This window comes from Acomys minous, assembly GCF_964271855.1.
Source record: "Acomys minous genome assembly, chromosome: 3".
NCBI classification, from domain to species: Eukaryota; Metazoa; Chordata; class Mammalia; order Rodentia; family Muridae; genus Acomys; species Acomys minous.
The window spans coordinates 79,325,717-79,351,785 of NC_140485.1; the positions used below are offsets into that span (position 1 = coordinate 79,325,717).

The 26,069-nt window shown below is 47.2% G+C and overlaps 1 protein-coding gene across 1 annotated transcript; it reads right to left on the bottom strand.

Moving 5' to 3' along the window:
• Positions 1 to 3,848: 3,848 nt before the first annotated feature.
• On the bottom strand, positions 3,849 to 8,914 carry PROCR (protein C receptor). The gene is made up of 4 exons (XM_084776779.1): positions 8,565 to 8,914; positions 6,597 to 6,854; positions 5,014 to 5,298; positions 3,849 to 4,766 (listed from the first exon to the last, which is right to left on the bottom strand). Exons 1-4 carry the CDS (start codon positions 8,638 to 8,640, stop codon positions 4,651 to 4,653), a joined length of 735 nt encoding a protein of 244 aa, XP_084632905.1. The 5' UTR covers positions 8,641 to 8,914; the 3' UTR covers positions 3,849 to 4,650.
• Positions 8,915 to 26,069: the final 17,155 nt, after the last annotated feature.

Sequence of the window (26,069 nt, forward strand, 5' to 3'; positions counted from 1 at the left end):
TGAGAGCTCTACCTGCATGTGTGCCTGTGCGCCAGAAAAGGGCATCAGATCCTATTATAAATGGCTGTGAGCCACCGTATGGGTGCTGGAATTGAACTCAGGACCTCTGGAAGAGAAGGTAATGCTCTTAACCACTGAGCCACCTCTTCAGTTGGCTCTTCTTCTTCTTCTCCTCCTCCTCCCTTATTTTTTTGTTTTGTTTTTGTTTTTTGAGACAGGGTTTCTCTGTATAGCCTTGGCTGTCCTGGACTCACTTTGTAGACCAGGCTGGCCTTAAACTCACAGCCTTCCTCCTGCCTCTGCCCTCCTGAGTGCTGGGGTTAAAGGCGTGCACCACCACACCCGGCTACCATTCTTTTTTTTAAAAGAAGATTATTTTATATTTAATCATGTGTATGTCTTGTGGGTGTGAACACACTCACAGGCCCTCCTTCCCTCCTCTAGAAATTGCTCTGATTCCCTGGGTTTTAGGAGATGGAAGAAGCATCAATGTCAGGACACGGGGCATGGCCTTGAACCCTGTCTTGCCACATACTTTATTTATTGTTGGTAGCATGTTTCCTAAGAAGAGTAATATCTATCTTTTTTAAATCGTTTTAATTTATTATTATTGTGTAGGTACAGTGTGTGTGTGAGAGTGTGTGTGTGTGAGTGGGTGTGTGTGTGAGTGTGTGTGTGTGTATGTGAGTGTGACAGTGGGTGGGCCATGGCACATGTGTGAAAGCCAAACGATAACTTGCTAAAGTTAGTTCTCTCCCTCCTCCTTTTCTATGGGTTCCAAAATGGACCACAGATGTGGTAAACAGCTTTACCTACTGGGCCCTCCTGTCACCTGAGAATATGTGCCTTGGGAGACCTCACTGAGTACTAAATGACAAATCCACACTAAAGAATTATAAAAATTACAAACAGCATATAAACAATAGCCAGGACTGTACATCACAACTGCATTGCTATTTTTATGTGCCTTCCTAAACCTGGGTTCCCTTAGGATACCCTGCCTTGTGCAGAGGTCATGTATATGTGTCTTTTCTTCTTGTATCTTCCAGTGCACAAAGCATCAAATCTATGTATGGACATTTCCTGGACAAGTAAATAAACTGATAATGGCGGTAATCAATGAAGCTTAGAAAACAGAACTAGCAACTGCCAGCACAGCCGCAAGACAGTGGTCTTGTTAAGAACACTACAACTGAAATCAGGACCATTCTCACCAATGCCTGCTAGTAATGAGTGTGTGGCTGGGCAGGGTGTGTATGTGTGTGTGTCTGTGTGTGTGTGTGTCTGTGTCTGTGTGTGTCCTATTCAAAGAGAACGGGAAATTAAAAAACAAGCAAACAAAAACATCACAGACTTTTCAACTCTTTGTTATCTTTTTTTAATTGCCATGTAGAAGATTACTTAGAACAAGGAAAAACACATAAACAAGAGGAACTTAGGAGAAAGCTTTTGCCATGGTCCATATTACTATGGATTGGGCCGGACATGGTGGAACACGCCTTTAAACCTGGCACTCAAAAGGCAGAAGCAGGTGGAGCTCTGTGAGTTCGAGGCCAACCTGGTCTACAAAGCGAGTTCAGGACAGCCAGGGCTCTGCTACTTAGAGAAACTCTGCCTCAAAAGAACCAAAAACCAAAACAAAACTGTGGATCTTTCTCAATTTGGGATAAGTGGGGGAGGGAGAGACACATGTCTGGGGGAAGGGGCACGCACACTTGCATGCTGAGTTTTGAGTTTTCTGGAAGCAGATGCTGAGGGAGCGAGCTTGAGATGCAGGATGTTTACTGGTGGGGGAAGCAGGTTCAAGTGGAGGAAAAAGTCAAACTTGGCCACAGACCCCACACTGGCCAGACCGCCTGGCAGGGAGCTGTAGGGTAACTGGGCGTGGTTGAGTGTTTACACCTCTGCTGTGCCCAGTCACAGGAGGAGGGCAGTCACAGGACAGGCGTGCTAGACTTGAGGACTGAAGTACCCAGAGGCCCCCTGCTGCCTGTGCTCCCTGAAGGCCTGTCTGAAGGTTGAAGTAAGTGGCCCACCTCTGTGCTTCCCACAGAGAAGAGGAAGGGCAGGAAGAAGAGAATGGATGCTACGGATTTGTATTTCATCAGTGGGAATAAAGAAAAGTAAGTAAATAAAGTTTACCACTGAGGTCTCTCTATTGATAACATGCAAATGTATTTCTTTTACCTATTACTAGATATTAAATAACAGGAGAGAGAAAACAGGTAATAAAATAGATTTTTCACCAGGTGCACTCCTTTAATCCCAGCACTCAGGAGGCAAAGAGGCAGGTGGATAGCTGTGAGTTCAAAGCCAGCCTGGTCTACAAAGCATGTCTAGGACAGCCAGGGCTACACAGAGAAACAAAAACAAAAGCAAAAACAAAATAGATTTCTCATATGGTGACTTTGAATATCCTCAAGATATTAAGGTAGAAACCATGTTCAAGGGAGCTGGTTGTTATAGGCATGCTTGTAATCCACACCTTGGAGGGAACTGAGTGAGGAGGATCACAGGTTCAAGGCCAGCCTGGCCTACATAGTGAGACATTGCCTAAAACAAACAAAGCAAAACATAAAAGAAGGCCAGGTGTGGTGGCACATACCTTTAATGCCAGCACTTGGGAGGCAGAGGCAGGTGGATCACTGTGAGTTTGAGGCCAGCCTGGTCTACAAAGTGAGTGCAGGATGGCCAAGGCTACACAGAGAAACCCTGTCTTGAAAAACCAAAAAAACCAAAAAACCAAAATAAAACAAAACAAAACAAAAAAACCATAAAAGAAGCTAGTCCAGGGCTGCCTAGCCTTTGTGAAGCCTTGAAGCTGGTTCCCTAGGAAATTTGGAGTGGTAGGCTCTACTATGTTCATGAACTGTACATGTATTATCTTACTTGTATTAATTTACCTAATACTCATAATGTCTTCTGGAGATAGATATCTTCCTTACATCCTTTTTATATATTTTCTTATTCTTTTTGTGAAGGAAGGAAGATTTGGAGAAGTTAAATACCTGCCTCCAAGATTTAAAACTGAGGTCTGATTTTAAAATGTTCTTAAACCTGGGGTGGTTACTCCTGCCTTTAGTCACTTGGGAGGTAAAGGCAGGTGGATCTCTGAGTTCAAGGCCAGCCTGGTCTACATTGTAAGTTCCAGGACAGCCAGAGCATCACAGAAAACCCCTGTCTGAAAAAAGCAAAAACAAAAAAACAACAAAAAAACAAAACAAAAAAAATTCATGAAAAATATTCAGTTTGTGTGTCTCTGTGTTTGTGTATGTCTGTGCATATCTGTGTTTGTGTGTTGCTGCCCCAGGAGGCCAGAAGAGGGTACCAGATCCCTTGGAGCTGAGGTTACAGGCAGTTGTAAGCCACTGACAATGTGCGTGCTGGGAACCCAACTCTGGTCTTCTGAAAGAACAGCAAGCTCTCATAACTGCTGAGTCATTTCTCCAGCCCCGAACACACGTTCTTAAATATTAAATTGTACTGTTTCTCCACCAAAATAGATATCTAAAGGCCTGGAAGTCAGTGTATGACCCCCCCCCCACACACACACAAAAAGAGAGAGAGAGAGAGAGAGAGAGAGAGAGAGAGAGAGAGAGAGAGAAAAGAAAAGGCATTTAGAGGAAGACAGCATCTCCAACGTGAATGGGTGGAAGGGTTGAGAGAGTTCCAGAACACTGTGTGTGAGTTACAGTGTGTCAGGAAGGAAGCATAAAGAATGTTTCCAGCTCACACATTACAGATGGGGATGGTGACCTTGACAACCCACTGTTGGTCTTTGGGCACTTCATAGAGAGGCCAGGGCCGCTGTTGGTTACTGAGTGATTGACAGATGAGGAAACAGGATATTGTTTTCAGAAGTTTTAATAAAATAGAGGACATAATTACACCTTTTACATAAATAAGAAATTTAATAATTAATTATTTTTTAAAGATTTATTTATTTATTTATTTATATAGTGCTCTGCCTGCATGTACACCACAGGCCAGAAGAGGGCATCAGGTCACATTATAGATGGTTGTGAGCCACCATGTGGTTGCTGGGAGTTGAACTCAGGACCTCTGAAAGAGCAGCCAGTGAGCCTAACCTCTGAGCCATCTCTCCAGCACCTATTTAATCAATTATTAACCCACTGCTCCCCTGCTCTTTAATCTTACAACCGTAACATTTCTCTGGTTCTTTCTTCCCTGTCATATCAGTGCCCCCTTCCCAAGTTGGACACACCTGGACACATTAAATGTTTTTATTATTATTATTATTATTTTGGTTACAGACAATTCATTTTATTTAGCTAGATGTTTTTAATGCTTCCAGTGCATTTGCCTTTGCAGGGAGGTCAGAGACAACCCCCAGCCCCCCTCACCCCCAGTCTGTCCTCTGATTTCCACAGATAAGTACCCACTTCTCAGACCAGCTACACAAAACATGCACATTTTCAAGTCCCTTGAAAAGCAGCTACTCTGCCGACATACCCTCCTTACATGCCTCCCTCACACTCTTCCTTGGCAGACGCAGGAGAGTGTTGCACTAAACCTCCTGAGATATGGTGGCCCGCCGGGGGGGAGTCAGGTTGCCTTCATATGAGCTGCGACCTTCCCTTCCCAACCCCCTTTGGTCCAGCCCTTTTCTCCGAGGGGACTGGAGAGTAATTAGCAACGCCGTCCACCTGTGCACATGAAGATGCCCACTGCCACACCGGCAATTATGAAACAGCCCATCAGGATGCCCAGGACCAGCGAGGTGTAAGAGCGGCCTGTTTGGCTCCCTACAGAACAGGAGAGAAGGAGTTTAAGAGCATACTCCAAGGAGTCTAAAGTGTGTGGGGTCAAACCCCAAAGCATCTATAAGGTCAAAGGAGCTCACCCAATGACTTAAGCTCTGTGCTAGCGCCCTCTCCCCAGTCTCCAACCCCCTCCTTTTGTTGCTCAAGGGATCCCTCACGTCCACCATCCCCTTGCCTGGGAAGCCTTCCTCCTCCCCAAGGCACAGGCGGGGCCAGAATCCCCTCATACCTTTCATGTTTTGCGTGGCGAGATGGCTCTCCAAGTACTGGACACAGGTGTCCTGGAGAAATTCCTGCAGTTCGTACCGAGTTCGATTGTAGGCATTGAGTTGTTTCAGGGTGAAAGTGATTGCTTCAGAGGGTGGCTGGGAGCCTGGCACCCACAGAGCGGACTTTGGTTGGAAACTGACAAAGGCACTTCCGTTCACAGCCACATCGAAGTAGACGTGGGCTTCTTCGGAGCCCTCCTTGGCGGGCAGCTCGCAGCCCAGGGAGCAACTGACTGTGATGGGAACTGTGAAGAGGCGGAGGAGGGTCAGGTCAGTTCCCGTGCTGGCTTCCAGAAGGTGCCAGGTGTCGGGTGGGGGCGGGGGTGTTCACCAGGCGCAAAGGGAACACGGTTAGGAAAAAGGATTGGGGGCTGAGGACACAAGAGGGGGCGGGGTCTGTCTGAAAAGTGCTGGGGTTAGATTGTTGGAGCCTGTGTAAACAGGAGCCAAATAAAGGAAAATTGGGACTATGGAAGAAAGGAGCAGAGAAGGGTTGTGAAAAGAGTGATGGCTTCCCAGGCAAGAAATTGGGTCAGAGCCGGGCGTTGTGGCGCACGCCTTTAATCCCAGCACTCGGGAGGCAGAGGCGGGCGGATCGCTGTGAGTTCGAGGCCAGCCTGGTCTACAAAGTGAGTCCAGGACAGCCAAGGTTATACAGAGAGACTCTGTCTCGAAAAACCAAAGGAAAAAAAAAAAGAAATTGGGTCGGGGGTGGGGGGTGTGAAAGCTGTGGGTGGAACCATCAACATCTGTGAGAAGAGGAGGCGGGAGGCTGAGGGCAAGGTGCCTCATGCTGTATAAAGAGAAGGGTAGGCCGGCCGTGGTGGCGCATGCCTTTAATCCCGGCACTCGGGAGGCAGAGACAGGTGAATCGACCTGAGTTCGAAGCCAGCCTGGTCTACAAAGGGAGTCCAGGATAGCCAAGGCTACACAGAGAAACCTTGTCTGGAAAAAAAAAAAAAAAAGAAGGGTAGGGGAAGGAGTTGGCAGTCTTCAGTAAAACTTTGGGGGTCAGGGTAGATCAGGGAAAGGGTCTCCCAAGAAGGTCTGCTCCAAGAAGTCAAGCAGGCCTGAGAAGTAGATGATAGATTCTATCTATCTATCGATCTATCTATCGATCTATCTATCGACAGAGGTTTCTTTCTTTCTTTTTTGGTTTTTCGAGACAGGGTTTCTCTGTCTTGTACTCACTTTGTAGACCAGGCTCGCCTCGAACTCACAGCGATCCTCCTGCCTCTGCCTCCCGAGTGCTGAGATTAAAGGCATGAGCCACCATGCCCTCCCGGCCCAGACAGAGGTTTCTTACAGTTAGGACATCTGCTTTTCTCCTACAGAACAAACTCCAAGGGTCAGGGCTCTTCAGAGAAGCCCCGCCCCAAAGACCACGCCCACCCCTTCCCAGTCACAAAGATCCTGCTGTCTAAAACCTTAGCCTTAGCACACAAGCTCCACCGCAAGCCCCTTCAGGCCCTCTCATCCTCCAGGGCTCCCACCAGCCCGACCTGGCGCTACCCCCCGCCCCCCCCCCCCCCCCCCGACTCACAGGCTACGCTGCTCCTGCGCTCGCGATACACCAGTTGGACCAGACTGCGGAACTGGGAAAGGTAGAGCTTCAGGCCGCTTTCTGTACGAGCCCAGCTCTCCGCATCCTGCCAGGGTTGCAGCTGGAGGATGGTGACGTTGTCGCTTGGGCCTTCCAGCGTGTGCGTCAGGAGTTTCCCCAGCGTGGCGTTGCCCTGATGCCTCACGTGATGGGGGTCTGGGAAGTAGGAGACCTGGAGCATGTGCAAGCCTTGGGAGCCTGAGGGCAGAGTCTGTGCGTCAGGACCGTCAGCGAAGGAAGGGGTAACCGACAGCCAGAAATAATAACCCCTTACCCAGAAGCCTGCCGCCCACTTCTCAGTCCTATAAAACACTCACCTACCTGCCCCACCCCGACCCCATTTGATGCTCACAATAACCCTACCAGGAGAGAACGGGGATTATTATCTTTGCTTTATAGATGAGGAAACAGAGGCTGGCAGATGGAAAAGGCATCCCTCGGTGCCTTTACCTCCTCCTTCACCCACTGTCCAGCCTGTCAAGCCCTGGCCTCCGATAAGATACCAACTCCAGCCCATGTACCCTCTCTCCTGGGCCACTGTCACCCCGTGGAGGGTGCCACGGAATACTCATTTCTCAACTTCGTTCTTTTTTTGTTCTGTTTTGCTTTTCGAGACGGGATTTCTCTGTGTAGCCCGGCCTATCCTGGGCCTGATTTTGTAGATGAGGGTGGCGGCCTCCATCCAACTCAAAGATCGGCTTGCTCCGCTCGTCTTTGTCTCCCGGGTCCTGAGATTAAAGTCGTGTGCCACCACACTGGGCTCAGTTTCATTCTTCTTACTGGATCTCCACCTGACCCAAAGCCCTTAAAGGCCCTCCAGGGACATACCTACCCCTCCCAAATAATAATAGCTAATACCCATGAAGTGCTTGTCAAGCCCTGGGCACTGTTTTATACACATTATTAACTTATGTATGCCTTCCTCCTAATGCCTTAACATGGTAGCTACTATTATTAACCCTGTGTATGGGAATCTGAAGGCAAGATTTGACTACTGGTAGCTGAAACCTACTCGTCTGTGTCTGAAGTCACTGCCTCCCCCCCCCATAGGACACCTGTCCGTAGGACAGATTTCAGAGTCTGGCCCCAGTTTGAGATCCACAGCAAGTGACCTGGCCCTGGCTGCTTTTTCTGGTGAATCTCAGTGTTTAGTTTTATGGAATGGCTTTGGGGCTCCTCATGGTGGCTTTTGGTGATGATGATGAGCCTGTCTGGCTTGCTCTCTTGCCCTAGTTCTTCTGTCAGGCAAATTTCAAGACCCAGCTCTGTTGCTTTCTCCTTGGAGCGCTTTGCTGGTGCCTGTCTTCCCTCCTTTTTGCTTGGGTCTGGGCAGAGCGTGTTGCGTCAGCACAGATTTCGTGCGATTCCTAGTGTTGGTGTCCATGTGATAACATTGCCCACGGTGGTGGATAACCGAGTCAATGTGTATATTAAACACGCTAAGCACTCTGAACACTGATCCTCTGGGGGGGGGGAGACTGAAGCTATAGGAACTAGGGGAGGGGAGCTGGGCACGGCAGTGTGTGGTGTGAGCCCACCCCCACCCGTAACCCCCCACCCCCGCCCCGTCCCACCTCCGCATCTCAAGCCTCAAACTCGTCTCAGTGTCTTACCGTTCCCTCCATCTCATCTTCCCTCCTCCTATCTTCCTTAGGCAGACACTGTTCTCCCTGTCTTTTCACTTCATTCTCACTCTCTCTACAGGTCCCGTCCACCAGCCTCCCTTCCCCCCACCCCCAGTTCTCCCCCCCCCCCCCCCGCAAGCCCTCACCTTATCTTTGCAACACAAACCAATGCCCCATGCCCCAGCATGCGGTGGGCTTAGCTGTCCTACAATCTTGTCAAAGTTCCCAAACACACCCAAAGTCCCCAGAACACCCTCGGGCAGGAGCCCAGTCCCTAACTCACCATCCGAGTCTTCCTGCTTACAAACGGCACAGGCAGGCAGCCACAGGAGCAGCAGTGAGAGAAACGTCGTCAACATCCTGGGGGAGCTGAAGTTCTTCTGGGTCCTACCTGAGCGCTCCGCAGGCTGAAGAGTAGCGAAGAGAAGGGAGGCTGTCCGGGCACGGGCGGGAGCAAAGCCGAGGATGCAAAGAGACCAGGCAATGTGTGGAGAAAGAGGGAGGCAGGCTTTTTAAAGTGTTGCTGCTCTGTCTCATTTCCTACTAGGGGGCCGGCTTGCCTCGGCCCCTCCCAGCCTTGGGCCCTCCTGCCTAGACCTGCCTGTTCCCTTCTCCGGCTTCCGAGGCTTGAGGAGGAGCGGAAAAGGGGGAGAAAGGCTTTGGTGAGAAGTCCCGGTAGGCGCTGAGTCAGGGGATGGGGCGTCTGTTTTCGATGTTGGCGACACCAAGAATGTAGAGATCATTATGTTACCGACGGGGAAACTGAGGTCCTAAGAGATGTAGAGACTTGCCCAGAGTTTGTACGTCGTGATGACGGCAGATCCAGCATTGGAACTTAGCTTTCCAGGATAACTGCCTACATTTTATCAGAAGTTTAAGTACGTAGAAGTTACACAATCGGGGGGGGGGGGGGGGGGAAGAGGGTAGGTTGACGCTCAGAAATAGTCACAGAAACAAGTGAGTATAAAGGAGCTCATAGTTTGTAGCAGAGATTTATGAATGATCTAGATAAATCTCAGCATCAAACAGATCATAGTCATTTAGTGGACAGTGACATCACAAATAGTATGGGGTTTTGGTTTTGGTTTTTGTTTTTTAAAGCGGCGTCGAACAGAATAAGAAATTTGGTGCATCATCCTTAAAAAGCAGTATTTTCTGAAATATGTGTTCACTCTGAAAAATAGGGCATTTTGGCTTAAGCATTTTCTTCTTATTTTTTAAAAACAGGATCTCGCTGTCTATATTAGGCTGGCCTCGAACTCACAGAGATCCAGCTGCCCCTACCTCCGGAGTGTTGGGATTAAAGACATGAGCCGCTGTGCCTGGCCTCTTAGGCATTTTCAAGTTACCGTGCACAGCGATGGGTTTCATTACGGCATTTTCATCCATCTATGCCATTATACTTTGTTCGTAGAAATCCTCCTCCTTCTCTACTGTCCTCGCTCCTCTCTCTGGTTTCCTTCCATTGCCCATCCCTTCCATCCCCTTATACTTTAAATGCGACCGCACAGGCACGCGCACACACCCATACACACACACACACACACACCCCTAGATTCCGCACACAGGAGAAAATATGTGGTGTTTGTCTTTCTGAATCTAATTAATTCACTTAACAGGATGGCCTGCAGTTCCATTTGTTTTCTTGTAAATGTTACAATTTAATTTCCTTTTTTTTTTTTTCCTATGTAGAATTCCATAGTGCTTATACACCACATGCTCTTTATCCATTCCTGTGTTGATGATGTGCGGGTATGATTCTGTGGTGGGCTCTGGACAGCAGTATAAAATGCAGATCTTAGCCAGATGTGGTGGTACAGGCCTTCAGTCCCAGCACTCAGGAGGCAGAGGCAAGGGGATCGCTACAGTTCCAGGCCAGCCTGGTCTATAAAGTGAATGCAGGACAGCGAAGGCTACACACAGAAACTTTGTCTCGCTGAGGGGGGGAGGGGCGTGGGAATGCAGATCTTATGTTAGGAAGCAAATAGATTAGTTTAAAGCCAGTCTCCCAGGCAGAAGCAGGTGGATCTCTGTGAGTTAGAGGCCAGCCTGGTCTAAAAAGAGAGTCTAGGACAGCCAGGGCTTTGTGTAACAGAGAAACCCTGTTTCAAAAAAACAAAAATAAAACAAAACAAAAAAACTCAGTCTCCCAATTTAGGAAAGTCCTTATGGTGAAATACTACTCAGAAGCAAAAGCAAAAACAACAACAACAAAAACTTCCCTTGCAAAATCCCCACTTCATTTTCATATTACTTAGACTCATTTGTACTTATTCACACATTTGTTGTGTGAATTTCCCACCAAAACGCAAGCTCCATGGAGATAGAGAGGCTGGTCCATCTTGCCCCATCCTGATCCGATGGTGCACATCACACGTAAACACCAGCTAAGTGAGTGACAGAATGAGGTTGTGATGATGTGCACACATCTCTAGCAGTAAGTTATAGATCACTAGGATGCAGCTCGGAACCATCTGTTCATCTCAGCTACACAACAACCGAGCACACCTGCTTCTGTATGACACAACAACCGAGCACACCTGCTTCTGTATGGGCGCAAATGACTCTGGAAGGCTACGTATTAGGTAAAGCAATGGTTTATTTCCAGGGAGGGGAGGGAAGGAGAGAGAGAGACTAAGACTGAGGAGAGGGATGGAAAAGCTTGTGAAAACGTTTGCCACTATTTTGTAAAGGGTTTTCCCCATTTTAAATGTATTCTTTTAAATGGTTAATTTTATATTTAGAATATGATTATATATTTCCTGTTTAATTAAAAATAAGAATTTTAGCTGCACAGTGGCAAAGCAGGTGAATCTCTGTGAGTTCAAGGCCAGCCTGGTCTACAGAGGGGGGAGTTTCCAGGACAGCCAAACTACAGAGATAAACCATGTCTCAAAAAGAAGAAGAAGAAGAAGAAGAAGAAGAAGAAGAAGAAGAAGAAGAAGAAGAAGAAGAAGAAGAAATTTAAATAACAGGTTTTGGTACATCCTTATACTGGAATAGTTTGTGGTATGGGAAAGGGTGGCAGAACAGGGAGCCAGAGAAAGATCCATGAGACATTGATGGGGGGCTATCAGGAATTGTGGACCAAATACAGAGAGCACACCCCGTGTTGTAATACATTTATAATGTCATCCTCATATCTCCTATGTGTCTGTCTGTCTGTTTGAATGCACAGGAGCATGACTGTGGCTCAGGTTTGCCTCTGGGGAACAGAACTGGGTCAAGTGCCAAGAGAGGGATTTTAATGTTTTACTTTATATCCTTCCTGGTGTCGCCGTGGTCCTGCACAGGCTCCCATTCTCCGAACCCCGTCTGTGTAAGACTCCCAGGCTTTCCCCTCTGCTGTTGCAGACTTCACAGCAGGCATCTTGCTCTGGGTGGAAGGACTGGGCTTCAAAGTGGAGCGATCTAAGTTGTAACCACTTACGCTGCCTTGAATTTTTAAAAACAATTATGAACTGTCCTGAGGAATTATTACTTCATGTTTATAGAATTACATTCTACACGCATCTATCTCTACCAACTAGAAGAGACCTGTTACAAATGTAACTGAAACTACATAAACTCACCCACAGTTGTAATCCTTGTTCCTGCATTGATTCCTGAATTAATAACATCAAATGAAGATGGAAATTGGCTATGTCCATTTCTTTGCATTTCTGTATGCTTATACCATATGTGCATGCATCCGGAATGATACAGTGGTATTATTAGTGGTATTAATTAGAGTTCTCTAGAGTCACAGAACTTGTGGAATTAAATATATAACTGGCATATAAGACGACCCCCAATTTTAACTTTAACTTTTCCAGTTAAAATATAGACTTTCCAGCCCTGAGTCTGCTGCACAGGGTATGTGTTATGACAAGTTTATTCCAAACTCTCTATATTTTAACTGGAAAAATAAAGTTAAAGTCTTTTACACTGGAAAGTCACGTGTGTGTGTGTGTGTGTGTGTGTGTGTGTGTGTGTGTGTGTGTAAAAGGAATTCATTGGAGTGACTTACAGGCTATATTCCAACTAATCCAACAATGGCTGGCTGTGAACAGAAAGTCCAAGAATCTAACCAGGTGTGGTGGCGCACGCCTTTAACCCCAGCACTTGGGAGGCAGAGGCAGACGCATCTCTGTGAGTTCGAGGCCAGCCTGGTCTACAAAGCGAGTCCAGGACAGCCAAAGCTACACACAGAGAAACCCTGCCTCAAAAAATCCAAAGCAAAAAAGCAAGGATCTAGCAGCTGCTCAGTTCCATAAGGTTGGATGTCTCAGCTGGTCTTCTGTATAAACTGGAATTCCAAAGGAGTAGGCTCCAACGCCAGTGAGGGAATGGACGTGCTAGCAAGGTGAGGGCAAGCTGGCAGAGAGGGAAGGCTTCCTTCCTTCCTCCGTGTCTTCCTGGAGACTTTGAGCAGAAGGTGTGGCCCAGGTTAAAGGTGTGCCTTCCCAACTCAAATCTGGATTAAAGGCTTGTGTCTTTCTGCCTCCAAGATCCAGATCAAAAGTGTGTGTCATCCTGCCTCAGGATCTGGATCGAGTGGTATCTTCCACTTTGTAGAAATGACACTAGCATGCGTTAGTCCTCTGCAACCTGCCTCTCTCACTTGTTGTGTATAGGTGCAGCTGTTGCCATAGCTTTATCATATTTCATTTTAATAGTATACCACCACTGGGGGCTGGAAAGCTGGCTCCGCAGTTAAGAGCACTGGCTGCAGTCATGCCTTTAATCCCAGCACTCGGGAGGCAGAGGCAGGCGGACCACTGTGAGTTCAAGGCCAGCCTGGTCTACAAAGCGAGTTCAGGACAGCCAAGGTTACACAGAGAAACCCTGTCTTGAAAAACAAAAACAAAAACAAACAAACAGACAGACAGAAAACAGAGCACTGGCTGCTCTTCCAGATGACCCAGGTTTATTTCCCAGAACCCACAAAGTAGCTCACAGATGTGACTATGCTCACAGTTTGTAACTCAATTCCTGGAAATTCAACAGCCTCTTCTGACCTTCTAGGGCACCAGGTATGCATAGGGTGCATAGAGTGTGAAAGGGTACATATGTGTGCATATGTATTCAGAGGCCCAAGGCTGACGCCGGGAATCTTCTTTGATCATCCTTCCCCCTTGGTCTGTGTCAGGGTCACTCAAGTCACCTGGGCCTTGATGCCAGTGAGACGGCTCAGCAGGTTGAGACATTGAAAACCAGGCCTGACCATCTGAGTTTGCTTCGTAGGGACCACATGGTGGAAGGAGAGAACTGATCAGGTATGCACAAGCCTCCCCACAACTAAATTAATTTTTTTAAAAAATGTATACAGTGCTCTGTCTGCACGTACACCTGCAGGCCAGAAGAGGGCATCAGATCTCATTATAGATGGTTGTGAGCCACCATGTGGTTGCTGGAAATTGAACTCAGGACCTCTGGAAGAGCAGACAGTGCTCTTAACCTCTGAGCCATCTCTCCAGCCCTAAATTTATTTTTTTATTTTTCAAACCCAGAGCTTGAGTAAGGCTAGTCTCTCACTAGGCAGCTTGCTCTGGGGGGGGAGGGGTCCCTCTGTCTCCACCTGCGGAGGCTCGAATTACAGGCATGCCATTATGCCTGGGTTCTGGGGCTCTGCATTTTAACTGCTAAGCCATTTCCCTCAGCCTTTCACCTTATTTTTCATCCCAGTTTTAGTATATGTGCTGCCAAAGCGAACGCTTTCATCAGGACAGGGTCTCTCACTGAACCTGGAGCTTACTGACTGACTGCCTGGCCAGCAAGGGACCTTCCTGTCTCTGCTTCCCAGTGATGGGATTACAAGTGCACCCTGCCAGCCTGGGCTTTCTCCTCGGATGCTGGAGTCCCCGCCGGCCAGGCAGCAGCAGGTCCCAAGATTGAAAGGCAAACAGATCTTTGACTGCAACATCTCCCCGTCCTGACACTTAGGTTTATTTATTTTTCTGCACTTTATGAACCGTGCTGACACGTGCATTCTGTTCATGATTTTCTGTGTATAGATGGGAGAGTTTGTGTAGCTGCAAACCTGGGCGTGGACTTGCTGAGTCACTGGGTGCATGGGTTTTAATTCGGGTAGATGCTGCCAAAATCTTTTTACAAAGATGTGTGCTAATTTGCATTCCGGGCGGTGTGTAAGTTCCCTGCGCCGCATCCTTGCCAGCCCCTGGTAGCACCAGGTGGGTGGTGTAAAATGGCACTTGGGTTTGCTTTGACTTTACATTTCTCTGATTCCTAATGAGCTTGTGCGTCTCTTTGCTTTGGCTTCTCTGTCCCTTGAGGGCTTGAGAAGCGTTTGGGGATGGAGGGAATGAACTGAGCCCCTCAACCGTCATCCATACGCAGCGGCCGATTTGGAATGGAGAGGTGGTGTCAGCGGTGCGGGGATGGGGGGCCCGGTTCCACATCGTCACCCTCTGGAGTGACACCCGGGTTTCCCTAGGGTTTTAGAGATCTTGATCTGGGCTCAACCAGGCTTCATGGCTTTGGCACTGAAGATAATTTCTGGACTGGCAGATATGTGGAGTAGTGGCGATTTTATGCAAGCTATCCTAATGTGGGCTTAGGTACAAGGAAAGAGAGGAAGCTGAATGGTGGCGCACGCCTTTAACCCCACCAACTCAGGAGGCAGAGGTAGGTGGATATTTGTGAGTTCGAGGCCAGCCTGGTCTACAGAGCTGCTTCCAGGGCAGCCATGGAGGGCTACACTGTGAAAACCTCAGGGGAGACTCACAACTAAACGGTCTTAGAGTTAACCACGTAGACCATTTTGGTGGCTCTCAAGTTGCATCTCAAAAAGTGGATAAGTGAGATGGCTCAGCCGGGAGAGATGCTTTCACACAGCTCTGCTGGTCTGAGTTAGAGCTCTCTCTCTCTCTCTCTCTCTCTCTCTCTCTCTGACACACACACACACACACCCACACACACCCACACCCACACACACACACAGAGGCACACAGGCACACTCACACACATACTCATACACACATACACACGCATACAAAAAATAGTTATATAATTTGAAGTTGCTAAAGGCTCTTCCCTTCTTTTCCCTCTCTCACTTTTAAACATTTTGCTTATTATTTTACATGTGTGAGTGTTTTGCCTGCATGTACATACATGCACTGTGTGCTGGCCTGGTGCCTGTGGGGCCAGAAGGCGGCACTGGATCCTTTGGAACTGAAGTTAAGAAAGGTGTGAGGCACCGTGTAGGTTCTGGGACTCAGACCCAGGTCGTCTGTAAGGACCGCAAGCTCTCCTAGCCGCAGAGCCACCACACCCGTCCCCCCCCCCACCCTTCCTTTGGTAAGTAAGATTATAGTCCGGGTTTGGAGGTAATTTTGATGAAATTAGAATCCGACAAGGTAAAGCCAGGGGCCATTAGTGTTGCACAAGGCACATGCCCCTTCCCTGAAAAATGGTTTTTTTCTGGTGTGAGTCCTAGAAAATGGCAGGTGTGTAGCTGGGAGGGGAAACGGCCTTGAGTAGCTGTTGACTGCGCTGCAGCTCTTGCTCCTCTGTTGGTAAGATGCTTCCGCTGGTGACTGGCTCTCCCCTGCTGGAGCTCAGCAGGAGGCAGATCCTCCACAAGACTAACTACACAGGGGGCTGTCCCATCAAGCGAGGGCCTATTACAGACACCACTAGTAGCAGCAACGGTTGTTTGCCGAGCACCATCCTTACACACCAGAGTCCTGGGACCAAAACAGTGAGGCAACAACAGTAATTTTGATCGTTAACCATTATTTGCTGGCCGGTTCTTGTGCTTGTGAGCTAAGGTTTTTTAATCAACACTAGCATCTTATAAAAAGGACCAGGTTCAAAGACTTTAAGTGACTTATCTTAAATTTACCATCGGAACTTCTTTTTTTTTTTTTTATGATGCCAAAGTTTATTAATCTACACACAATAATCTGAAAAGTTTTCGAATGCCTCTGAATGGGTTTGTATGTGTATGTGGGGTGCATGTACCTGTGTGTGCATGCACACATGTGTGCATATGTGTGTGAATTGCCAAAGGGCAACTGCAGGTGTCATCTACGTGAATGCAGCCCACCTATGTAGTCTACCTCCTTTATTTTTTTCTTTTGAAGATCATTTATTATGCGTGTGTGTGTGTGTGTGTGTGTGTGTGTGTGTGTGTGTGTAGCACATGCACACTGAAGCACGTTGGTTCTGTATTTCCACTGTGGTATACAATGATCAAATGCAGACCACCAGGTGTGCCTGGCTGACGCCTTGGCCTGTTGAGCCATCCCTTGCTCATTAACCCCTGTCCACCTCCTTTGAGACAGGGGCTCTCATTGGCTCGGAGGAAATCCCCCTGTTTCTGTCTTGCCAGTACCAAGGCCTTTTTTACGTGGGTGCTGGAGCTTGAACTCAGCTCCTGATGCTTCAAAGGCAAACACCCTCCCAGATGAGCCATGCCCCTGCAGCCCTCAAAAAGATTTTGGTCAGTTTCCACTGGCGCATTTCTTAACACATGCCTTTGATGTTGTTCTTGAACGTTGAATGTATGCTTCAGATTTATGCCGCAGGCAAGGCCTGTGCTCACTTCCTCAGGGGAAGCCAAGTTCACTATCCTCACTTTACAGACAGGCCAGCTGAAGCCCCAGGAAAGTGAAGTAACTCGCAGAAGGTCACGTTACTTGGCAAGCAGTGTGCAAGAATTTGAATTCAAAGAGGATAAGGGCACGGGGCTGGGTAGAAGGCAGTGGAAGACTACTGGGGGTCGCTAAACTGGTGTGCTGAGAAGAGTCAATTCAGAAATGCTGCCATTGGTGTTGAGGGGCAAAAAAAAAAAAAAAAAAAAAAAAAAAAAATCACACACCATAGTGGGCTCTGGGCCAAGCAGCCAGATTTGACTGGAATCTGAAAAATAAGGATCTTAACAAGCAAAGGGAAGTAAAGGAAGCAAGTGGTAGTGTTTCTCACCCCGAAGAGCACATGTTGGGGAAAGATAAGGGAAACAGGAAGCTGCCTGGGGCCAGTGCTGGTGCAGCCCCAGTGAGTGAGGAGAGCCCCTGCCAGGCCTGGCTGCGTGCCTAGCTGCTCTTCAGAGGATCCACTCCCCTTTCCCTGTGTCCTGAAGATAGACCTGACCCAACCTGGCTCAACTCCACAGCAAAGAGCATGACCTCTACCGCCACCCCCATTTGCCCAGGACTGGGAACCACTAACAATACGAAGCTTACAATGCCCAGGCAGACACTTGTTGAGTGAGGGGAGCACTTGTACTTGATACCCAACACCCCCCCCACACACAAAAAAAAGCCCAGCCTGGAGAAGCAGCAGCGAAGTCCTGTTTTACAGATGAGGAGACAGAGGCACGACTGTGAGCCGGCCCGCTAGGATAGCCAGATGGTCAGAGGCAGAGCTGCAAAGGTGAGCTGGACCCCTGGGCATGCGCATGCGCATGCTTTCCCCACCCTTAGAGGATCCTGCGTGGCCACACTGTGCAAACTGAGTAGACCAGGGAGATGAGAATGGACTGTGATGCCCTGAAGGGAAGGCAGAGAAATAGATGGGAGTATTAGTCAGGATGTTTGTTCTGTGTAGGCATGGTTTCCGACACACTTCAGTGTAGGCCATGTGGGACATGTGACCAGAGGCCTGAGGTCCGGCTAAGTCCAGTACTGCCAGCCCCAGTGACTGGCAGGCACATGATGGCATTGATGTGACTCCCACCATCCTTCCCAGCCTTATCTTTCCGTGGATTCTTTTCAGCCAAACACCCTCCCTCTGGTTTCCTGGACAGAGTGCACACGTGTTATCTTTTCACCCTCTTTAATCATTTTTTAAAAGATAGCCTCTGACTTTATGGTCCTGACCAGCTCATTGCACACAAGCTCATGCAGGAAAACACATACAGCTAACTTTGAAAGTAAGTACGGATTTAATAAATAATTAAATACAATTAAGAGATGAGCTATCTAAGGAAAAAAAATCTAACAAAGTATAGGCAAGTTGTAAGGTGTTTAAAAATAAAATTATAGAGCTGGGTGGTGGCGGCACACGCCTTTAATCCCAGCACTCAGAGAGGCAGAGGCAGGTGAATAACTGTGAATTCAAGGCCAGCCTGGTCTACAAAGTGAGCCCAGGACAGGACGGCTACACACAGAGTAATCCTGTCTCAAAAAACTAAAACTAAAACAAAAAAGAAAAAAAGAAAATTATAGAACTCTGAGAGATGTCAAAGAAATTGGAGAGAGAGAGAGAGAGAGAGAGAGAGAGAGAGAGAGAGAGAGATTATTCTGTGATTGGGTGGTTTAATCCTATGAAGATATCTATTACCTACAAAGCCATTTGACATACTACTTACTACACACAATGAAAAAAAAATCAGCAAAAGCTTATCAGCCTAATAATATAACTCCCAACTCAATCTATAGAAAAATTGCCAAGATGCTCTTGAAACACAAAGTGGCCCTAAGCTACGAAGACTAAACCTAAAACCGTACAAATTGAGATAATAGGGTCACTGGTGCAGGCAGAGAATCAAAGTCAGCCATCAGTGTTGCTGCAGATCTGCAAGGAAACGTTGACTTGGGGTGACTGGTGCCCGGACAGTGGGTGGCAAGTAAGAGACACCAGTCTTTGTGTTGTTGCTGTTTTCTTTCATCTCTCCATGTGACCCAGGCTGGCCTGCAGCTCACGATCCTCCTGGGTTTGTTTGCTAGGTGTTGGCCGATGGGCGTGCCCCACTGGGACTGGATAAGACATCAAATCTAGACCTCGGCTTTAGCGTGTACATCCAAAGGTGAAAGATAACAACTGTACAGTTTGGGGGATAAGTAGGAGACTTAAGGCTAGGAAAGGGTTTTGTTTGTTTGTTTGTTTGTTTGTGCTTTTAAAGAATTATTTTTAATTATGTTTGTGGCCATATCTTCCGCTGGGTGTGTGTGTGTGAGTAGTTAACTAAAATTACAAAAGGTTGTGAGCCACCATGTGGGTGCTGGGAACAGAACACGGGTCCTCGGGGAGACAGGAAGTGCCCTTAGCCACGGAGCCAACTCTCCAGGTCATGTTAGTTACTTATTTTTGAGATAGGGCCTGGAGTCCGCTCATCTGCTGGACTGACTAACCAGCAAGCTCTTGGATCTGTCTCTACCCTTCCCCAAGCCCCAGTGCTGAGATCCCGGACACAGTCACCACACCTAGCTTTTACTCAGGTGCGGGGACTGAACTCAGGTCCTCATGCTTGTGTGCAAACATTCTCCCGGAGATGGCGCCTGGCCACTTCTTTCTTCCGTTTTTGAGACTGGGTCCTGAGCTGGCCTCTAACTCTTGGCAGTCTCTTCCCTCAGCCTTCCCAGTGCAAGACTTATAGGCATGTGCCACTCTGCCTGACTTAATTTTTATTTGCTTTTCATCTACTTATAAAGATGTGTTTTATTTGTGTATATGTGTTTCTCTCTGTGTGTGTGCCCATGTGTGCAGATGCCCTAAGAAGGTTTCAGATACTCTGGTCTTACAATTATATAAGGTTGTGAGCTGCCTGCTGTGGATGCTGGAAACTGAACCTCCATCCTCTAGAAAAGCAGCAGACACTTTTAAGAACTGAGCCATCTCACTTGGTTTGTTTGTTTGTTGTTGGTAGTGGCTTTTTGTTTTATTTATTTATTTATTTATTTTTCGAGACAGCTTCTCAATGTGTAGCTCAGGCTGGCCTTGAACTTCTATTCTTCCTGCCCTTGCTTCCCTCTTCCCTGAATGCTGGGATTCCTTGTATGTGCCACCTGTCTTCTTGTAGTGAGAATTTTGTAATTTTGGTTTCTTTTAAAAAAACACAGAAATAGTACACCATGGAGTACTACTCAGCTATTAAAAACAAGGGAACCCCGACATTTGTGGGCAAATGGATGGAACTAGAAATGATCATACTGAGTGAGTTAACCCAGAAGCAGAAGACTCACATGGTATATACTCACTTATAAAAGGCATGTCCCACAAAAGTCTTCACTTACCAGGAGATTGGGACAGATGTGAGGACATCCTACTGGGACTCTGGATAAGAGAAGTATAGGAGAATGGGGAAATAGAAGGATACAGAGGGTCCTAGAAACCTACAAGAAGAACATAGTGATGGGTGGATCTGGACCCAGGGTGTCTGCTCAAACTATGGCACTAACCAAGGACAATACAAGTAGTAAACATCAAACCCTACTGTGATCTACCCAATGGACAAGACATTCTCCACAGTTATGTGGAGAGTGGGGACTGACTCTGACATGAACTCTGGTGCCCCATATTTGACCACCTCCCATTGGTGGGTAGGCCTGGTGGCACTCAGAGAAAAAATAAGCAGGCTTCCAAGATGAGACTTGATAGCCTATGAGCATATAGTGGGGGAGGAGCCCCCCCCCAGTCATAGACCTAGGGGAGGGGAATAGGGTGAAAGCGGGAGGGGGGGCAGTAATGGGAGGATATAAGTGATGGGACAATAATTGAGTTGTAATCTGAATAAATTAATTAAATTTTTTAAAAAAAAAGAGGCAAAAAAGAGAGGAAAGAAACAAGGGGGAAGTGAGGGGGGAACAGGAAGATACAAGTGAGGGGATAACAATTGAGATGTAATCTGAGTAAATTATTAAATAAAAAAATAAGAAACAAGAGCTCATTTCATTTTTTAAAAAATTTGTTGTCTTCCTGATTGTTCTTGCTGTATGTAGTTCATTTTATATATGTGTAGTAAGGTAAATGTATATGTAAAAAATAAATAATTAATTTTTTAAAAAATTTAAAAAAACAAACCAAAACAACAACAACAAAAAACTCCACAGAAATTGGAGCTGGGCGTGGTGGTGCATACCTGCAATCTCAGCACTCAGGGAGGCAGAGGCAGGCTGCATCTCTGCTGAGTTCGAGGCCAGCCTGCTCTACAAAGTGAGTCCAGGACAGCCAAAGCTACACAAAGAAACCCTGTCTTGAAAAACCAAACCAACCAAACAAACAACAACAACAAAGCCCCCCCCCCCAAACCCATACCAACCAACCAAACAAACAACAGCAAAAAACAGAACAGAACAAAACAAAACAAAAAAACCCCCACAGAAATATTATGGGACTATGTTTTCAACTTAATCCCAGGTGTGGGGATGTGGCGGCTGCTACACAGCAGGTGACTATGATTTGCCTTGTGCTCGAGGCACAGGGACGTGAGTTTGCCAGCTGCAGATAGTTTCTGTGAGTGTGTGACACTTGGAATCCTGGGACTACAGGCTAGGGCACCGGGAGGCTGAGTTGTTGACTGGTAGTTGGTTGTTGGGTTGCTGTTGGTTGTGGTTTGTTAAGTAGTTGTGAAGAAAGAAGGAAGAAGGAAGAAAGAAGAAAGAATAGAGATGGAAGGAGAAGAGAGGAGGAGGAGGAGAAATTAGATATCTGACGGCAAAGACCAAACTTGCCCCAAGAAGCTCAATGCTTCTAATTGGCAGGATATAGTCTAAAGATAACATCCTCCCCTTCCCTTTCTATCATTTTCCCCCTCTCCTATCTAGTGTTAGGGGGTTGAAAGGGGGAAAGAAAAGAGAAAAGGAGTGGGTGCCACTCAGAGGGCAGCTGTGCTAGGTTCCCACCTGCAAGCACAGCAGACTCTCATTAATAGTGTCAGGGCTTGGGCCGGGCATTGGTTGAATACTCCCTCAATCTCTGCTCTATCTTTATCCCTGCACATCTTGTAGGCAGGGAAAGTCTTGGGCCAAAGTTTTTGTGGGTGGGTGAGTCGGGTCTAGTTAGAAGATGGCTTCTTCAGTCTCCATGATGACCTCTGCTACTAGGAGTCTCAGCTAGAGTCACCCTCACATCCTCCCAGAAGCCTGCCCCATTTTAGGTCTCCGGCTCATCACAGAGAAGCTCCTGCCTCTTTTCTCTCTGCAAGCCCCCTGGTAGCTGACGGAAACACACGCAGAGACCCACAGCCAAACATTGGGTGGGGCGCAGGGAGTCTTGGGGAAGAGTGGGGGGAAGGATAAAAGACTCAGAGGAGACAGGAGCTCCAGAAGAAGACCAACAGAGCCAACTAACCAGGGCCCAGGAGGCCTGTGGAGACCGAAGCTCCAACCAAGGACCATGCACGGCCTGGACCTAGGCCCCCTACGCAGATGTAGCTGGTGGGCAGCTCTGTCCTCATATGTGTACCCTAGTAGGGGAACAGGCGCTGACTCTGACATGGACTCTGCTGCCTGCTTTTCCATCACTTTCCCCTGTCGGAGCTGCCGGCCAGGTCGTAGGGGAAGAGGGTGCCCTCAGTCCTGATGCGACTTGATATGCTGGGGTGGGTAGGTGGGGGGGGAGGGGCTCCCCTTCTCTGAGGAGTAGGCAGGGATAGGTGAAAGAGGGAGGGAGGGTGGGACTAGGAGGAGAGGAGGGAGGGGCTATGACCACAATGTAAAGTGAATAAATAGTTTTTAAAAAGGTGGGGGGGGGGGAGTGGAGAAGGGAGGGAGAAAAAAGAACCCACAAAGTAGCAAATACCAGCTACACCTCCCACTCACTCCCTTTTAAAAGATAGACCTTCATGTAGCCCAGTCTAGAGAGATATCTCTATCTCTCTGTCTGTCTCTGTCTCTCTTTCTTTCTCTCTGTCTCTGTGTCTGTCTGTCTGTCTGTCTGTCTGTCTCTCTCTCTCTCTCTCTCTCTCTCTCTCTCTCTCTCTCTCGTGTGTGTGTGTGTGTGTGTGTGTGTGTGCATGTGTGTGTATGTGTGTGTGTCTGTGTGTGTGTGTGTGTGTGTGTGTGTTCATGCAAGCACACAGAGGAGGTCAGAGGACAACCCGTTGTTCTTTAGGAATGCCATCTACACTTTTTGGAGACAGGGTTTCTTGTTGGCCTGGACCTTGCCAAAGGCAATTGGCCAGAGAGGCCCAGGAATTCCCCTGCCTCTCTCTCCCAGCTAGTCACTTTTGTGCTTAGGATTACAGGCATCTGCCACCACATCCAGCATTTTTTATTTTTTGGTTTTTGGCTTTTCAAGACAGGGTCTCTCTGTGTAGCCTTGGCTGTCCTGGACTTGCTTTGTAGACCAGGCTGGCCTCGAACTTCCAGAGATAACCCTGCCTCTGCCTCCTGAGTGCCCGGATTAAAGGCGTGCGCCACCATGCCCAGCTCACACCCAGCATTTTAAAAAGGAAGTTGAAGCTGGGTGTGTAGCACACGCCTTTGATCCTAGCACTCGGGAGGCAGAGGCAGGCGGATCGCTGTGGGTTCGAGGCCAGCCTGGTCTATAAAGCGAGTCCAGGATAGTCAAGGCTACACAGAGAGACCTTGTCTCGGGGGGAAAAAAAAGGAAGTTGATTATAACCTTATTTATTTACTGTGAGCAACACAGGCACACAACATATGTGTGGAGGTCCGAGGATAACTTTTGGGAGTCTGTTCTCTCCTTCCACTATGAGAGGCCGGGACAGAACTCAGGTTGTCAAGCTTGGCAGCCGGCACCTTTATCTGCAGGGCCGCCTCCCCACCCCTCACACCTAACTTATCTTTACGTGGATTCTGGGAACTGAATTCAGGTTTTCACATTTGCAAGACAAGCACTTTACTGACAAAGCATCTCCTCAGCCCCATCTAATTTGAACTCCTGATCCTCTTGCCTTGACCTTTCATGTGCTGGGATTGCAGCCATGTACCACCTTGGTAGAGTCCTAGCCTCCTACCTTCCCTGCTATTTTTGTTGTTGTTGTTTGTTTTGTTTTTGTTTTCATTTTCTACTTCTTGAAACCTCATTGGTAATGCTTAGAACAAAGTCCAAGATCCTTGCTTGTCTTTACAAAGGTTTGTACTGTCTAGTCCTTCCCCCAACTTATCACCATGGCTTCTCACTGCTTATAACACCCCCCCACACACACACACACACCCGTCATCCAGCTAGGTGACCACTGCTGTCCTTGTAAGCGGATCACACTTTTTGCTGCTTTGGGGCTCACATACCAGTTCCTCCTTTACTTTGAAGAGCCCTTCCTGGGCACATGTCATTTCTGTTAACCAGTTGCTTCCTTCTCAGAAACTCAGACCTTTTAGTTTAACCCTCTTATATGCCATTTAAAAAAAAAGATCTATCTTACATACCAAAAACTGCAAGAGGATAGAGACTGCGTCTGGACATGTCTGTATCATCAGGTCCACAGTAAGTGTTCAAGAGGTATTTTCTTTTTTTCTTTTTTCTTTTTTTTTTTTTTTTACATTTTTTAAATTAATTTATTCTTGTTACATCTCAATAGTTATCCCATCCCTTGTATCCTCCCATTCTTCCCTCCCTCCCATTTTCTCCTTATTCCCCTCCCCTATGACTGTTCCTGAGGGGGACCTCCTCCCCCTGTATATGCTCATAGGGTATCAAGTCTCTTCTCAGTAATCAAGAGGTATTTTCTAAGTCAAAGAGCAAATAAGATTTCTAAAGAATTGAAAAAATGTGATTAGCCAACTCCTCTTGGCCTTAAAAGCATTACTTTTATCTTTCAGAGTCTCTTATTTCTTATCTGAGAAAAGAGAATAAAATAGAAACTATCTCAGGACTGGAGAGATGGCTCAGAGGTTAAGAACACTGTTCTTCCAGAGATCCTGGGCTCTACTCCCAGCACCCACATGGCAGCTCACAAGCATCTCTAGCCCAGTCCCAGGGAATCCGTGCCTTCTTCTGCCCTCCAGAGGCTCTGCACACACTCCATGCCCAACATACATGCAGACAAAGCACCCATACACGTGTGAATAAGATAAGTTAGAAATATGTCTCAAAGGGGGTACTGTGGGTTTGTACATTATTCAACACAGGGTCTGGCACTTTATGTTAAGATTAATATGCCTTTGGCATAGTAACAACGTCATGCTTATAAAAATAGTAAGCATGAGTCACAAGTTCATTTAACTCATCAATGAAGGGGACAGGAAGATGACAAATCCAACTGAAAACAGAATATAAAAACCAGAGTTTTCAAATAATCAACAGGAGAGAATAATATGGAAGTAGGAGTGCTAAAGAAAACGCAAGATGATTAAACAGCCCCAGCATAATAACTGCAATCTTTGGGCTTCTCTTCTGTATTAGACAAGAGGACATTTTTGGACCTTGTCAGTTTTTGGAATTGTATGCCATATGGGCTCTCTCGGTGATACGAAAGTCCGTTCTTTTCAGGGTTGATGACTGTCTTGTTAGTCCTGTTGTTGTCTTTGGGCAGGGTCTCAGTAGGTATCCCAGGCAGATTAAACTCTCAGTGCCCTTGCCTCAGCCTCCTGAGTGCTGGGATTGCAAGAAAATGTCACCACACCTGACTTCAGAAGCCTCTTCAAGAGCTTTGCTAGCCAATGACTTATCATGATACCATGTCACACAGGGCTGGAGAGATGGCCTCGAGTTAAGAACACTGGCTGCTCTTCCGGAGGACCCAGATAGAGTCCCAGCACCCACGTGGTGGCTCACAACTATCTGGAACTCTAATTTCCTTTTCTGGCATCCAAGGACACTGCACACATGTGGTGCGCAGACATATATGAGGGCAAAACGCCCATATACATAAGACAAAAATAAAGGTGGGTACCACTATGCCCAAACAAAGAAAGTTGCGCAATCATGTTCTTTCCTTGGTAACAGGTTTTGTATCACTGTTCTTAACATTACTTAGTTTAACTCACAGGACGCAAGAAGTCGTGATCACAATGCTCAAGCTTTTGTTGAAAGGATTAGCATTTTATTAGACTTCCTTTTTTTTTTTTCTCCTACAAAACTGTTCCTGCACAAATAAGTAGTGGCAGAATTTGAAGCCACAAAGCAGGAAAGCTGAAGGGGAAAATCGTTATCTCTC